This window comes from Panthera pardus, unplaced genomic scaffold (genome assembly GCF_024362965.1).
Source record: "Panthera pardus isolate Hobbes unplaced genomic scaffold, ASM2436296v1 HiC_scaffold_8, whole genome shotgun sequence".
In the NCBI taxonomy this organism is placed as follows: Eukaryota; Metazoa; Chordata; class Mammalia; order Carnivora; family Felidae; genus Panthera; species Panthera pardus.
This window is the reverse complement of record NW_026527013.1, coordinates 57,033,267-57,047,175: the sequence shown is the minus strand read 5'-3', so window position 1 is coordinate 57,047,175 and position 13,909 is coordinate 57,033,267. Positions and strand designations below refer to the sequence as shown.

The 13,909-nt window shown below is 44.7% G+C and overlaps 1 protein-coding gene across 2 annotated transcripts in view; it reads right to left on the bottom strand.

The window, feature by feature from the left end:
• The window catches only part of ACAD9 (acyl-CoA dehydrogenase family member 9), a 46,118-nt gene that overhangs the window by 16,190 nt on the left and 16,019 nt on the right, over positions 1–13,909 (bottom strand). For both annotated transcript variants that reach the window (XM_053897744.1, XM_053897745.1), the window contains 4 exons: positions 6,015–6,116; positions 2,869–2,975; positions 1,821–1,921; positions 676–754 (listed from right to left, as the gene is read on the bottom strand). In XM_053897744.1, coding sequence (XP_053753719.1) covers positions 676–754; positions 1,821–1,921; positions 2,869–2,975; positions 6,015–6,116 — 389 coding nt within the window. The remainder of the gene's footprint in view (positions 1–675; positions 755–1,820; positions 1,922–2,868; positions 2,976–6,014; positions 6,117–13,909) is intronic.

The window sequence follows — 13,909 nt, the reverse complement described above, 5'->3', positions numbered from 1 at the left end:
GAGTGAGGAGAGGCAAAGAAGAAACGGGAAAAGGAGGGAGAGGGCAAGAGAGAGCCTCCTCAACAAACTGCAATGTACGGAACCTAATCGGATCTGGGTTCAAACAAATTATTTGAAAAATAAGAAGGTACGAGATGACCAGAGAGTCTGGAATGCTGACCAGAGACGAAGAAATGACCAACGGGTTTTTTTAAATAGTCTTATCTGGCTGAGACACACGCTCAGACCGTAGGGATGCGACCAGAGGGGGCAATGTTGACCGAAAAGACACGGCGGGCCGTGGGCGAGTAACTGCTGAAGCTGGTGACGGCCGCATGGAGCCTCACTACACTAAACTGTTGCGTGTTTGAAATTTTGTGCAATCAATTAAAACACAAACACACAACACCAGCCCCAGCTACCGGAAGGCAGCTAGTTCTGCACAGGCGTGTAGGGTCTGGAGGCAGGACAGCTTGCTTCCGATCCTGGTTCCGCTACTGAGCAGACACAGGCCACTGGCAAGTCACTTCACCTCGAGCGTTTCTTCTTTCAAAAAGAGCAGCATCCACCCAAGAGCTGCCAGTCAAGAGCTGAGGTGTACACGCTTTAGGATCCGCGGGGTGCAGGAAGCAGTCAGTGCGTGGCGGAGGCCGTGGCTGAGACCCCAAGCAGGCCGCAGAGGCCACGGAGCGCTACCTTGGAGCCATTGAGGATGTAGTACTTCTTGTCCTCGCTTAGCGTGGCCCTGGTCTTGATGGAGGCCACGTCACTCCCACTGCAGAAACAGAAACACGTGGCTGAAGCGAGTGATGCTGGGGTGAACAATGTCTCTGGGGGGCTACAAATGGACGGTTTGGTACTTTAACATGGGAGTCCGCCAACTTAAAAATAAAGGGCCAGAAAGTATATCTATTTGGCTTTGCAGCCCGCAGGATGTCTGTCCCACCTGCTCAGCTCTGCTGCTGTGGCACGCAGGTGGCCACAGACAACCTGTAAACAAATGGCGTGCTTCAGTAAAACCCTATTTACAAAGACAGGGGCCGGCCGGCCACCCCAGCTTTATCACATCAAAGAGTGGCAGTGTGGGGGCACTCAGCCGGTTAAGTGTCCCGCTTCAGCTCAGGTCATGATCTCACGGTTTGTGAGTTCAAGCCCTGTATCGATCTGTGCTGTCAGTACAGAGCCTGTCTGGGATTCTCTTTCTCCTTGTCCCTCTGCCCCTCTGCCCCCCTACTCTAAAAACTAAAACAAAGACTCTGAAACAACAGGCCTAGGTTTAAAAAAAAAAAAGTGGCAGTGAAAACCTCCTGGGCTTAGGTTTAAACACAGGAATGTGTGCAGAGAACAGGCTCATGTGAGCTCCTGTGAGGAGTGCAGGATACCCCCCCCAGCCCCCCCCCCCCCCCCCCGGTTCCGGATGGAGCACGGCCCAAGTAACGGACTTGTCAGCAGAAGCCCTGAGGCCTAAGCCAGCCGTGTGATCTTGGGCTGATGACACAACCCCACTGAACTAAGGTTCCTAACATGTTCAGTGGGGACGATACCACTTGCAAAGCTGCTTAGAAGCCTGAATGCTTATCCTGTGTAAGGTGTGCTGTGGACACAAAACAATTACTTGATAGGTGCCATCAGGTATGTTATCTCCCTTGTAAGTATCCATAGGACAGAGAAATAAGGTAAAGATAAGAGAACTGGCAAGAAAAGTTGCTGAGCTGACTCTCTGGAAGATTCAGGGAGGGAAGAAAGAAAAGCCACAAGCTATGAGCCAGAGCCCTCATCCCAGGGTGCCCTGGAAGGTTCCCCAGAGGCTGCCGTGCAGCACCTCTTGTCAGGGGGCAGACCTGGAAGGCTCCGTCAGACAGAAGGCGGCAATGTGCTCTCCAGATGCCAGCCTGGGCAGGTATTTGGCTTTTTGTTCCTTGCTGCCGGCCAGGATGATCCCCTAAACCAAACACACACAGGCTATCAGCTGTGGGGAAAAGAAAGTGTGAAGTGTGCTTGCAGAATGTGGTCCCTTCTAGAGAAAATACTTCACACAAGAAGAAACACTCTGAGCTCAGAGCCAGCAGCCCCAGCTGAGAAATGAACAGGTGCTGATGAGTATGGGAGCCAGACTCAGGGACTGTCACCACCAGGCTGGGTGGCCTTGGGCAAGGGATGTCCCCTCTCTGAGCCTCCATGCCATCAACTCCATGCCACTGGGGATAATCCTACCCACCGGGGAGGGGTGTTGGATGATACACGGGAGTGCATAAAGAAGGTGTGCGGTCAATGTCAGAACTGTCTGACCCCTTCTCAGTCGGTGCCCTGGGGAGAAGTTCGCTCTTTCCACCAATGACCGCTCGGAGCACAGGTGGGGGGTGGGGGGCCCAAGTACACTGTTCACTTGGCTCCCTTCACTTTCTCCATTGAGCAGAGACAGCCTGAGTAATGGGACTGTCACTGAGTGTGACAGTGGACCTGCCCAAAATGCTGCAAGCCCAGAGGTAAAGAAGACACGTGCACAGACAGCAGGGAGGGGAGGACATGCTCAGGCCCCTAGTGACTCAAGAGCTCAGCAGGGGAGGCTGGCTTCCAGCATGAGGTGAAGACAGGCTCCTCAGAGTATCTGATGTGGGCCTCAAAGGATGGGTCAAAGGCGATGGGGACAGGAGGATTCCAAGGGGGGGACAGTATAATCGAAGCACCACTGCTTGTGGGGGACCCAGCATCAGCTGGTGTGGCTGGAGAGAGGAGGTGTACCAGGGGGTTGCTGCAGGGGCCCCTCCAAGACCCGACACGGCGAGCCTAATTCACTTCTTGGTAAAAACGAGCAAGGCTCCTGCCTCAATGCCACCGTGTGACTCCAGACCAACAGAGAGCATCAGACAGAAGCCATAGACACTTGACCTTAAGGCCAATAGCCTGGTGTGCTGCTAGGGTCACAGCGATTGACCCATCCAGGCCGACGATTTCTCCCATACGCGCATACAATGTGTTGGAGAGGCCCAGGCCACCTGAAGAAAAAACAGACCAGCTTTACTTATGGTCCAGCACCAAATTCCTCCCGCTGAAGGCAAAGACCTTGACTGTTTTATCTGCTTGTAAAGTAATACCAGATCACTATTTTAAGAAGTCATACTTACAGAAAGGTAGGAAGAAAACAAAAATTACCCATAAACTTACCAGAGCATTTTTGTGTACCTCCTTTCAGATTTTTTTTAGGTATATAAGCATATATTTTTATCATAAAAACATAACATTTAATACAAAAAGAGTACCTTCACACGCATTAAACCATTTAAAATGTTGTGAATATCTTCTGTCACAGACCTAGATCTTTATAAACAAGACAGCTATCTAGCATCCCACTCCTGGTATCCAGTGGACTCCAGGGCTGGCCTCTCTGCCTCAGTACTACTGACATTTTGGGATGGATCATTCTTTGCTGTGGGGGACTGTTCAAAGTACCACAGGATGTTTAGCAGCAACCTTGGCCTCCACCCACGAGATGCCAATAGCTCCCCTTCTCCCAGTTTTGACAACCAAAGACATCTCTAGACATTGCCAAACATTCCCTGGGGGGTGGGGGGGCAGTAATTCACCCTGGATGGGAGTTTTCTAGGAAGAAGACAAAGATTTAAAAAAATAAAAAACTCCATTGAACTCATGTATTTTGCATTTCCTCTTTAACCTCGAGGAGGCTGGGTGGCCTATGTGCATCTTAAAAGTGACAAACTGGGGCCCAGGGTCATGTGGCCAACACGCAGCATAGCTGGGCCCTGAGTTCGGGTGGGGTTCTGGCCCTGGAGCCCCCTGCACGGCCCAAATGCAATAGGTGCACATAAAGGGGAGGGCAGCCCCGCCTGACTGTGCAGTCCCCTGGGATCAGTACCCAGGGAAGGCCGGGGCTCCACGGTATCCCATCCCCACGCCCCCTACTCCATCCGTGCCTCAGTTGCAAACAAAAGTTTTGGTCTTACTCATTTCATATACTGAGGGAGTCAGTACTGTTTGTTTAAAAGAAAAGGGCTGGGAGTGGGGGGGGCACTGGAGTGCCTCAGTCAGTTAAGCATCCAACTTTGGCTCAGGTCATGATCTCACAGTTTGTGAGTTTGAGCCCTGTGTCGGGCTCTGTGCTGACAGCTGACAGCCTGGAGGCTGCTTCGGATTCGGATTCTGTGTCCCCTTCTCTCTCTAACCAGGCCCCCGACTTGTGCCCTCTCTCAAAAATAAATACATAATGTAAAATAAAAAATTCTGATGCTTTTCCCCTGATGTAAGTATCACAATTGTGGGGGAACGCAATCACATGGAGACAGATGATGAGTAGGCGGAGACGGCTGGCTGGGGAGGGGCTGAGACAGGAAACGGTCACACACTGGGCAGCACACAGGGACCTGGGGGAGAAAATCCAGGCTCGGTTGGCAAAAGGGCCCCCGTTTTCCAGGATGGTGGTTTCCAGCCAGTCTTCAGAATACTCCAGACTGGGAATGTTTCCCTCAAAAATTTGGGGCCCACCCATAAGGTTGTGCTTGTCTTAAAATTCCCAAGAAAGGATAAAAAAGAGAAAGAAAAAAGAAAAGAGTAAAAAAAGGCCCAAACTCGTCACAGGCAAGAACGAACATTTTCACACCAGAGAACAGCACGTAAACCAAAACGAGGGGTGCAGAGTTGTCCAACCTCATGCCAACACACACCCCCGCCCATACATGCTGGCACAAAACACACACGCACAGGTGAAGTCACATCCCAAACGGACACAAAGTGTCTGCAGAAAAAATGAAGTCCTTTTCACCAAGCAAGAGGGAATTTAAAAATGCTTCTGAAGGGGAAATATATACTATTACTAACCTGGGTAGGTCTAGAGGCTTTCTTCTCCACTTATGCTTTCTCCAAGCGGCTGGTTGGTAGGTTGGTGGACTGGCAGGTAGGTATGTATGTATTTATAGCCGATGACAGACCCACTTTAGCTCTCTGGCTCTGCCTGCACCTTCGTTCTGTTCTAGTATTTACCAAGGACCACACACCACGGGGGACAGTGTCCCTTGTGAGCTCGGACACGGACAAGCCTCCCAAGTCTGGGCAGAGCTCAGTCTCCCCCCACCGCACACAGAGGCTACAGGTTTTGGCAAGGAAACCCAGGACGTGTCTCGCCCTCTGCAGCCGTGCATGCTGCCACACCCTGCCACAGGGGATGCAGCGTCACTGATGGCTTCGTGGCCTCTGCAAGGGGCTGTTTTTATACATTTAGGGATGTGAGGAGAGCTATTTCATAAAGGACAAATGACAACTGTTTAATCCCTTAATATGCTGCAGTAAACACACATGTAAACTCACGGTTTGTGAGTGCAAGCCCTGTACTGGGCTCTGTGCTGTCAGGGCAGAGCCTGCTTCAGATCCTCTGTCTCCCTCTCTCTCTGTTCCTCTACCGCGCGTGCATGCTCTCACTCCCCAAAATAAACAAACGTTAAAAAAAAAATATGCCTCAGAATCGGGGCACCCGGGTAGCTCAGTTGGTTGGGTGTCTGACTCTTGGCTTCAGTTCAAGTCATGATCTCGGGGTTCGTGAGTTCAAGCCCCGTGTCAGGCTCTGCACTAACAGGGCAAAGCCTGCTTTGAATTCTTTCTCTTTCCCCATCTTTCTCTGCCCTCCCCCAAAATAAGTAAACTTAAAATACACACACACACACACACACACACACACACACACACACGCTTCAGAATCAAGCCGGCATTGCACTCCATTACACCTAGTTGGTCCTAAATGTTCACATTTGGTCTCAGACTGGACCAGCTCCAGACTGGGTAACAGTGGGAACTTATTCTGTAGACACTGAGGCCCCCCAGGGGTGCCTGGCTACAGGGGTGGGAGAGGAACAACACAGGCCTAACTGTAACTTCTGGAGATAAACCAGGTAGGGAGACAAAATATCAAGAAAAGCTCCTGACTTCTGTGAAAGAACATACTGTTCTTTCCCAAACAGAACCCTTTTTTGGGGCAAATATGAAGCACTTTCTTAAGAGCCAGCAGGGTGGTGTTTTCCTTTACTTACCATATTCTTCTGGGACTTGCATCCCAAAAAGACCCAGGCTCTTCAGTTTCTCTAATGTTTCATCTGGGATTTTTTCCTCCCGGTCAATTCTTTGAGAATCCACTGCCAAGAGAAAATGTTTGATTAAGTAAAACAGAAGCTATGTTTAGACAAATAAAAGTAAACAGAACAATTTCTCCAGGGTCAGAAACTTCAAAACGGAGTGGTCTGGTCAGTTAGTCAGCAGGTGCTCAAGATCACCTAATTAATCAGCCCAGCCAGCACTTGATTTTGAAAAATGACCAGGGGTGTCTGGGTGGCTCAGTCGGTTAAGCGTCCGACTTCGGCTCAGGTCATGATCTCGCGGTTTGTGAGTTCAAGCCCTGTGTCGGGCTCTGTGCTGACAGCTCGGAGCCTGGAGCCTGCTTCCGATTCTGTGTCTCCCTCTCTCTCTGCCCCTCCCCTGCTCATGCTCTGTCTTTCTCTGTCTCTCAATAATAAATAAACGTGAAGAAGAAAAAAATTAAAAAGAAAGAAAGATGACCAGTACCAGGTAGTGTCCTGTATCTGGGTGCTATTCACATGGGTGTATTTCCTGCGTAAAACTCCAGCAAATTACACAATATAAACTTTTCTGAAGGCATACTCTACCTGAATTTTTTATTACCATTACCTTCTAGAAAATTAGAAACTAAGCATGCAACTTCCAAAACTGTCCAAAAATGTGAGGCTAGATAGCCAAATTCTGGGCGCTATCTGGACCCACATTCACCTAGTCTACAGAAATCACAACTGCGTCACCACAGCCCACAGGTTCTGAGGGCGGCGTAATCTGTTTAACACCTACTCACTTCCCTTAGAGCAGAATGGAGCAACCAGCGGCATTAGGTCTATCATCGTGCACTTTATACATACACGATTTTGCCTGAAGCAAGTTCAAATGCCCTTTCAAACTGTCAGCAAATTAAATTTCACTACTAACATAAATTTGAAAAACTATCATAACCTGCACTTGGGAATTTTTATGCACAGAGGTCACAAAGGAGAAATACACATTCCCTCCAAAACTCCAAACCTCTCATTTTTTTATTTACCTTTTTTACAGCTTTACTGACATATACAAGTGGCATATAGTAAACCTTACATATTTACAATATTTCATTTGTTGAGTTCTCACATCTTCCCATGAAACTACTCCCACCAAATAAATAAAGAATAAAAATTTCGTTTTCCACCAAGCCTCCTCATGCTCCTTTGTGATCAATCCCTCAGTCCATTTCCAACCCCAGGCAACCTCCTTTGTGTCTGTAGATTAGTCTGCATTTTTGAGTTTTATATAAATGGGATCACACAGAATGTATTTTGGGGGGCTGGCTTCTTTGACTCAGTATGATTTTGAGATTCATCCATATTGCTGCATGTTTCAGTACTTTATCATAATACTTTTTACTGTTCAATACTCTACCGTATGGGTAAAAACCAGCTTATCCATTCACCTCTCGATGGACATTTGGATGGCTCTCAGGTTTTGGTTCTTAGAAACAGAGCTTCCACAAACATTCATATGCCCATTTCACACAGCTCTGTCTTCATTTCTCTTGCATCACTATTTTGGAGTGGAATGCTTGGGCTGTACTAGGTAGAGTATGCGTAATAAGAAACCGCCAGGATCTGGGGGGCGGGGGGGCTCTGCTTCCAATGGAGATGGAGTACCAGGGACTGGAATGACCTCCTTCCACAAGACACTAAATGCACAGGGCACTGGGCACAGCACGCACGAGAGCAACATGTCACCAGTAGAGAATTAGCCCTAGATCACGAATTCTCAACAAGGGCAACAGCACTCCCCAAGGTATAAAAAAACTGGGTCTGGCGTGGAGCAGCCAAAAATATTTTTTTAATGTATAAAGACCAGAAATACAAATAATACACAAACAGATATTTGTTACAACTGTGGCATTAAAGTTTCATTAGTAGGGTGTAAATAGGGGGCCATAAAGGACAGGAGGAGAGGGGGCAATAATGAAAAACAGGTTGACAAACACTGCTCTACAGGCTGCTCTACTCCCACCAAACGACACTTAAAAGCAGACCTTGACCAAAACCAAAGACACCACCAAAATTAGAGGTCAATATCCCTGAGGGAATATTGATACAAAATCCTCAACAGAACACTAACAAATACTGAATTCAGTAATATAACAAATGGATCATTCACTATGATCAAGTGGGATTTATCCGGGGATGCAAAGATGGTTCAATATCTGCAAATCGATGTGATACATCACATTAACAAAAAGGATAAAAATCATGGGAATGCAAGCTGGTGCAGCCACTCTGGAAAACAGTATGGAGGTTCCTCAAAAAACTGAAAACAGAACTACCCTACGACCCAGCAATTGCACGACTAGGCATTTATCCATGGGATACAGGTGTGCTGTTTCAAAGGGGCACATGCACCCCAATGTTTATAGCAGCACTATCGACAATAGCCAAAGTATGGAAAGAGCCCAAATGCCCATCGACGGATGAATGGATAAAGAAGATGTGGTACATATATATACACAATGGAGTATTACCCAGCAATCAAAAGAATGAAATCTTGCCATCTGCAACTACATGGATGGAACTAGAGGGTATTATGCTAAGTGAATTAGTCAGAGAAAGACAAAAATCATATGACTTCACTCATATGAGGACTTTAAGAGGCAGAACAGATGAACATAAGGGAAGGGAAGCAAAAATAAGATAAAAACAGGGATGAGGACAAAACATAAGAGACTCATAAATACGGAGAACAGACAGAGGGTTACTGGAGGGGGTGTAGGAGGGGGGATGGGCTAAATGGGTCAGGGGCATTAAGGAATCTACTCCTGAAATCATTGTTTCACTATATGCTAATTTGGATGTAAATTTTAAAAAATTAAAAAAAAATAAATTTTTAAAAAAGCACTTAATAAAATTCAACATCCATTTCTGATTAAAACTCTCAACAAAGTAGGGATAGAAGGAACTTAACATAATAAAGGCCACAGATGACAAACCCACAGCTGAGTGTGAAGCTAGCAGAAGTTGGTTCATGAGGTTTTTTTTTTTTTTTAATTTTTTTTTCAACGTTTTTAATTTATTTTTGGGACAGAGAGAGACAGAGCATGAATGGGGGAGGGGCAGAGAGAGAGGGAGACACAGAATCGGAAACAGGCTCCAGGCTCCGAGCCATCAGCCCAGAGCCTGACGCGGGGCTCGAACTCACGGACCGCAAGATCGTGACCTGGCTGAAGTCGGACGCTTAACCGACTGCGCCACCCAGGCGCCCCGGTTCATGAGGTTTAAGTGGAGCCGGCTTGGGATTCCCTCTCCCTCTCTCTGCTTCTCCCCAACTCATGCACGTGCATGCTCTCAAAGTAAATATATAAAAAAAATAAAAAGCTTGTGCACAGCAAAGGAAACCATCAACATAAAAGGCAACCTACTGAATGGAAGAAAATATTTGCAAATAAGAGATCTGATAAGGGATCAATATCCAAAATACATAAAGAACTCAAAGCTCCATGTCAAAAAACAATCCAATTAAAAAATGGACGGAGGATGTGACTAGACAGTCCTCCAAAGACAGCATACAGATGACCATTAGACACAAGAAAAGATGCTGAACATCATTAATCATCAGGGAAAAGCAAATCAAAACCACAATAAAATGTCACCTCAGGCATGTCAGCATGGTTAGTACCAAAAAGACAAGAAATAACAAGTGTCGGTGAGGATGTGGAGAAAAAAGTAACCCTTGTGCACTATTAGTGGGAATGCAAAATGGGGCAGCCACTGTGGAAAAACAGTATGAAGGTTCCTCAAAAATGTTAAAATACAACTGCCATACAATTCAGTAATTCCACTTTGGGGTATTTGTATTAAGGAAGCAAAAACACCAATTTGAAAAAGTACATACTGCCTCTATCTTTACTGCAACGTTATTAACAACGGCCAAAATACAGAAGCAAACTAAGTGTCCATCAATAGATGAATGGATAAAAAGATGTGGTATGTACATATACAATGCAATACTACTCAGCTATAAAAAAAATGAAATCATGTCATTTGTGACAACATGGATAGATGGAGAGGGTATCATACTTAGTGAAATGATAAGACAAAGACCGTATGCTTTCACTTATATGTGGAATCTAAAAAACAAAAGAACCAAAACAGAAACAGACTCACAGACACAGAGAACAATAAGGTGGTTGCCAGAGGGGAGGGGGGATGGAGGGCTAGGCAGAAGTAGGGGAAGGGAATTAAAAGATATAAACTTCCAGTTACGAGAAAAAAAAAAAAAAAGACACAGGGATACAATGTACAGCATAAGGAATACAGTTAATAATAGGTAACAACTTTGTATGGTGACAGATGGGAGCTAGATTTATACTGGTGATCACTTTGTAATGTACATAAACGTTGCATCACTCACTAGATTGTTTACCTGAAACTAATATAATATTATATGTTAATTACACTTCAATTAAAATATAATAAAATAAAATGATCATTTAACTATAAAAAAGGATAAACTGGTCCTCAGGCAGTATTAAACAATCCAATTTAATTCTGCTGTTGTAGACAATATAGGACCCTCTCTTATATTCAAAATAATTTTAAGAGGCATTATCAATAGTGTCTAGGGACTTTTTATTTGCAATAATTTTGGTATGTAAATATGAGTATTTTGTATCTCATTCCTTGTTAACTGGTACATAAAATGCCCACATTTCCTACTGTGCTCTCATTTCCACATAAAAGAATGGTTTCAGACAACACATGAACACAATGAAAACACTTTAACTTACTCTTTGGGTAGTGGGGGAGAGAGCAACCCTTCAAAGGATCAAACTGTTCCAAAGTAATTTACCGTACCTTAGAACAAAGCTTAACATCACACACACACACACGCATGCACGCACCTGGCACCAATGATGTGGAACCCACAGTGACTGCTACCCAGTAGGAAACTACCAGGCACATGCAGAAGCAGGGAAATATGACTGACACTCTGACAGTGAAAAGAAACAACAATCAACTGAACATGACATATAAACAACACAGATAGTAGACAAAGACATTAAAAGAGCCATTATAACTATATTCCAAATGCTTGAGAAAGTTAGAAAAAATACAAGCATGTTAAGGAGACATGGAAGAAACAGAAACATACAAGTTGAACTTCTAGAGAACACACACACACACACACACACACACACACACACACACACACTTGGAGTCCCCAAAGGAGGGTGGGGGAGGAGGGGGCAGGAGATGTGGTGCTAAAAAAAATTTTAAAGAAATAATGGCCAAAAGCTAATCAAAGTTGGTCAATACTATGAACACACAGACCAAAGAACCAAAGTTCAAAGAATCCCAAGCAAAAGAAATGGGAAGAAAACTACACCAACACATATTATAATCCGATTTTCCTAGACCCAATCAAAAGCAGCCAGAGAATAAAGAGACGTTATGTAAGAATAAGATGGCGGCAGACACCTCGCTGGAAACAACACTAAGTCAGAAGACAGTGGAGCAAAGCCTTCAAGGGGCTGGAAGAACAATACCGTCAACAAAGAAATCTTTTCTGATGAAATAAACTTCACACACATAAAACTTGAAAACATTCATCCTGCAAAGCTACACAAGAAATATCAAAAAGTCTTCCCATGGAAAGGGATGGTACCAGAAAGAAATCCAGTTACACTGGAGGAAATGAAGATTAGAAATAGCAGGCAGACAGGGGTGCCTGGTGGCTCAGTCGGTTGAGTGCCTGACTTCAGCTCAGGTCATGGTGTCACAGTCTGTGGGTTCGAGCCCCATGTTGGGCTCTGTGCTGACAGCTCGGAGCCTGGAGCCTGCTTCGGATTCTGTGTCTCCCTCTCTCTCCTACCCTCTCCCATTCATTCTCTGTCTCAAAAATAAATAAACATTAAAAAAATCTTTTTTTTTTGAAATAATTTCAGATTTAAAGAAAAGTTACAAAAATAGTATAGAGTTCCTATATACTCTTCATCCCGCTTTTAAGAGAACCTTGTAAGAACCAGAAAAAATTCTCAAAATTAGGAAACTGGCATTCATACAATATTACTAACTCACTTCCAGAATTAATTTCACTTCTTATCCATTAATGTCCTTTTTCTGTTCCTGGATCCAATCCAGGATTCTACATTGTACGTAGTGATGTCTCCTTAGTATCCTACAGTCTGTGAGAGTTCTTCAGTGTTTCCTGGTCTTTTGTGGCCCTGATACTTTTGAAACACCGGTTACTTTGTAGAATGTCCTTCAATTTGGGTTTGCCTGATGTTTTGACACGACTAGCCTGAGGTTATATGTTTTGGGCAAGAGTATCACAGGCGTTATGAAGTCTTCTCATGATTTGGAATATCATATCAGGGGGTACATGATGTCACTAAGTGTCACTACTGGTGATACTAACCTTGAATACTTGTGCAAGGTGGTGTTTGCCAAGATTCTCTATATAAAGTTACCATTTTCCCCTTTGTAATTAGTAAATATCATAGGGAAACTACTTTGAGATTATATAAACAAACTGTTTCTCCTCGAACTTTAACCCGGTAACACTAGCATCCATTAGTGGAACTTGGCTACAACAACTTTACTATAGGGTGTGCTTCATGATAATTTTGTATTTCTACAATCCCTTCTATGCTTATTAAGTGGAAGAGAAACCCACTTGGAGTATAAAACACAAATCGGTCAAGAGGATGAAAAAAACATACTATACTAACACAAATCAAAAGACAGCTGGTGGGGCACCTGGGTGGCTCAGTCGGGCTGGGTGTCTGACTCTTGATTTCAGCTCAGGTCATGATCTCACGGTTCGCGAGATCGAGCCCTGCATCGGGCTCTGTGCTGCAGTGCAGAGCCTGCTTGGGGTTCTCATTTTGCCTCTCCCCTATGCATGCTTGCTCTCCCTCTCTCAAAATAAGCAAAAAAAAAAAAAAAAAAAAAGAACAGCTGGAGTAGCAACACCAGGCAAAGTAGATTTCTAAACAAATGCTATCACCATGAATAAAAAGATCATTTCATTTCATAAGGACTCAGCAACTCAACATACAGACAAATAATCCTGAATTTTCATGCACCTGATACCGAAGCCTCAAAATACATGAAAAAAACCTGATAGAAATGAAAAGGAAAAAAACATACAACCATGCTGGAAAGGTCAACATCCCTCTCTCATTAACTGATGGAAAAAGTCGCTAAAAAAATTTGTAAGGATACATTAGAACAACACTACCAGCCAATCTGTCCTAATTGACATTTATAGGGCACTCAACCAAACGATGGGAGAATATTGTTTCAAATGCACATGGAAGAACACCCACAAAGTAGACCGTATTATGGCCATAAAACAAATTTCAGTAAATCTCAGAGAACTCAAGTCATACAATGTTCCCTGACCATAATGGACCACTTTTTAGAAATCAACAATGGGAATATCAGCACAAAGCCTACAGTCTTTAAGAGGATAAAGAGATAATGGGGCACCTGGGTGGCTCAGTCAGTTAAGCCTCTGACTGGCTCTGGTCATGATCTCACGGGTTGTGAGTTCGAGCCCCATGTCAGGCTCCATGCTAACAGCTCGGAGCCTGGAGCCTGCTTTGGATTCTGTGTCTCCCTCTCCCTCTGCCCCTCCCCTGCTTGTGCTCCTCTTCTCTTCTCTTCTCTTCTCTTCTCTTCTCTTCTCTTCTCTTCTCTTCTCTTCTCTCTCTCCCTCCCTCTGCCCCTCTCCCACTCATGCTCAGTCTCTCTTGCTCTCAAAAATAAACATAAAAAAATTTGTTTAAAGAAAAAAAGAGGATAAAGAGATGATTATAAACAACTTCAAGTTAGTAGGCTCAACAACTTTGATAAAA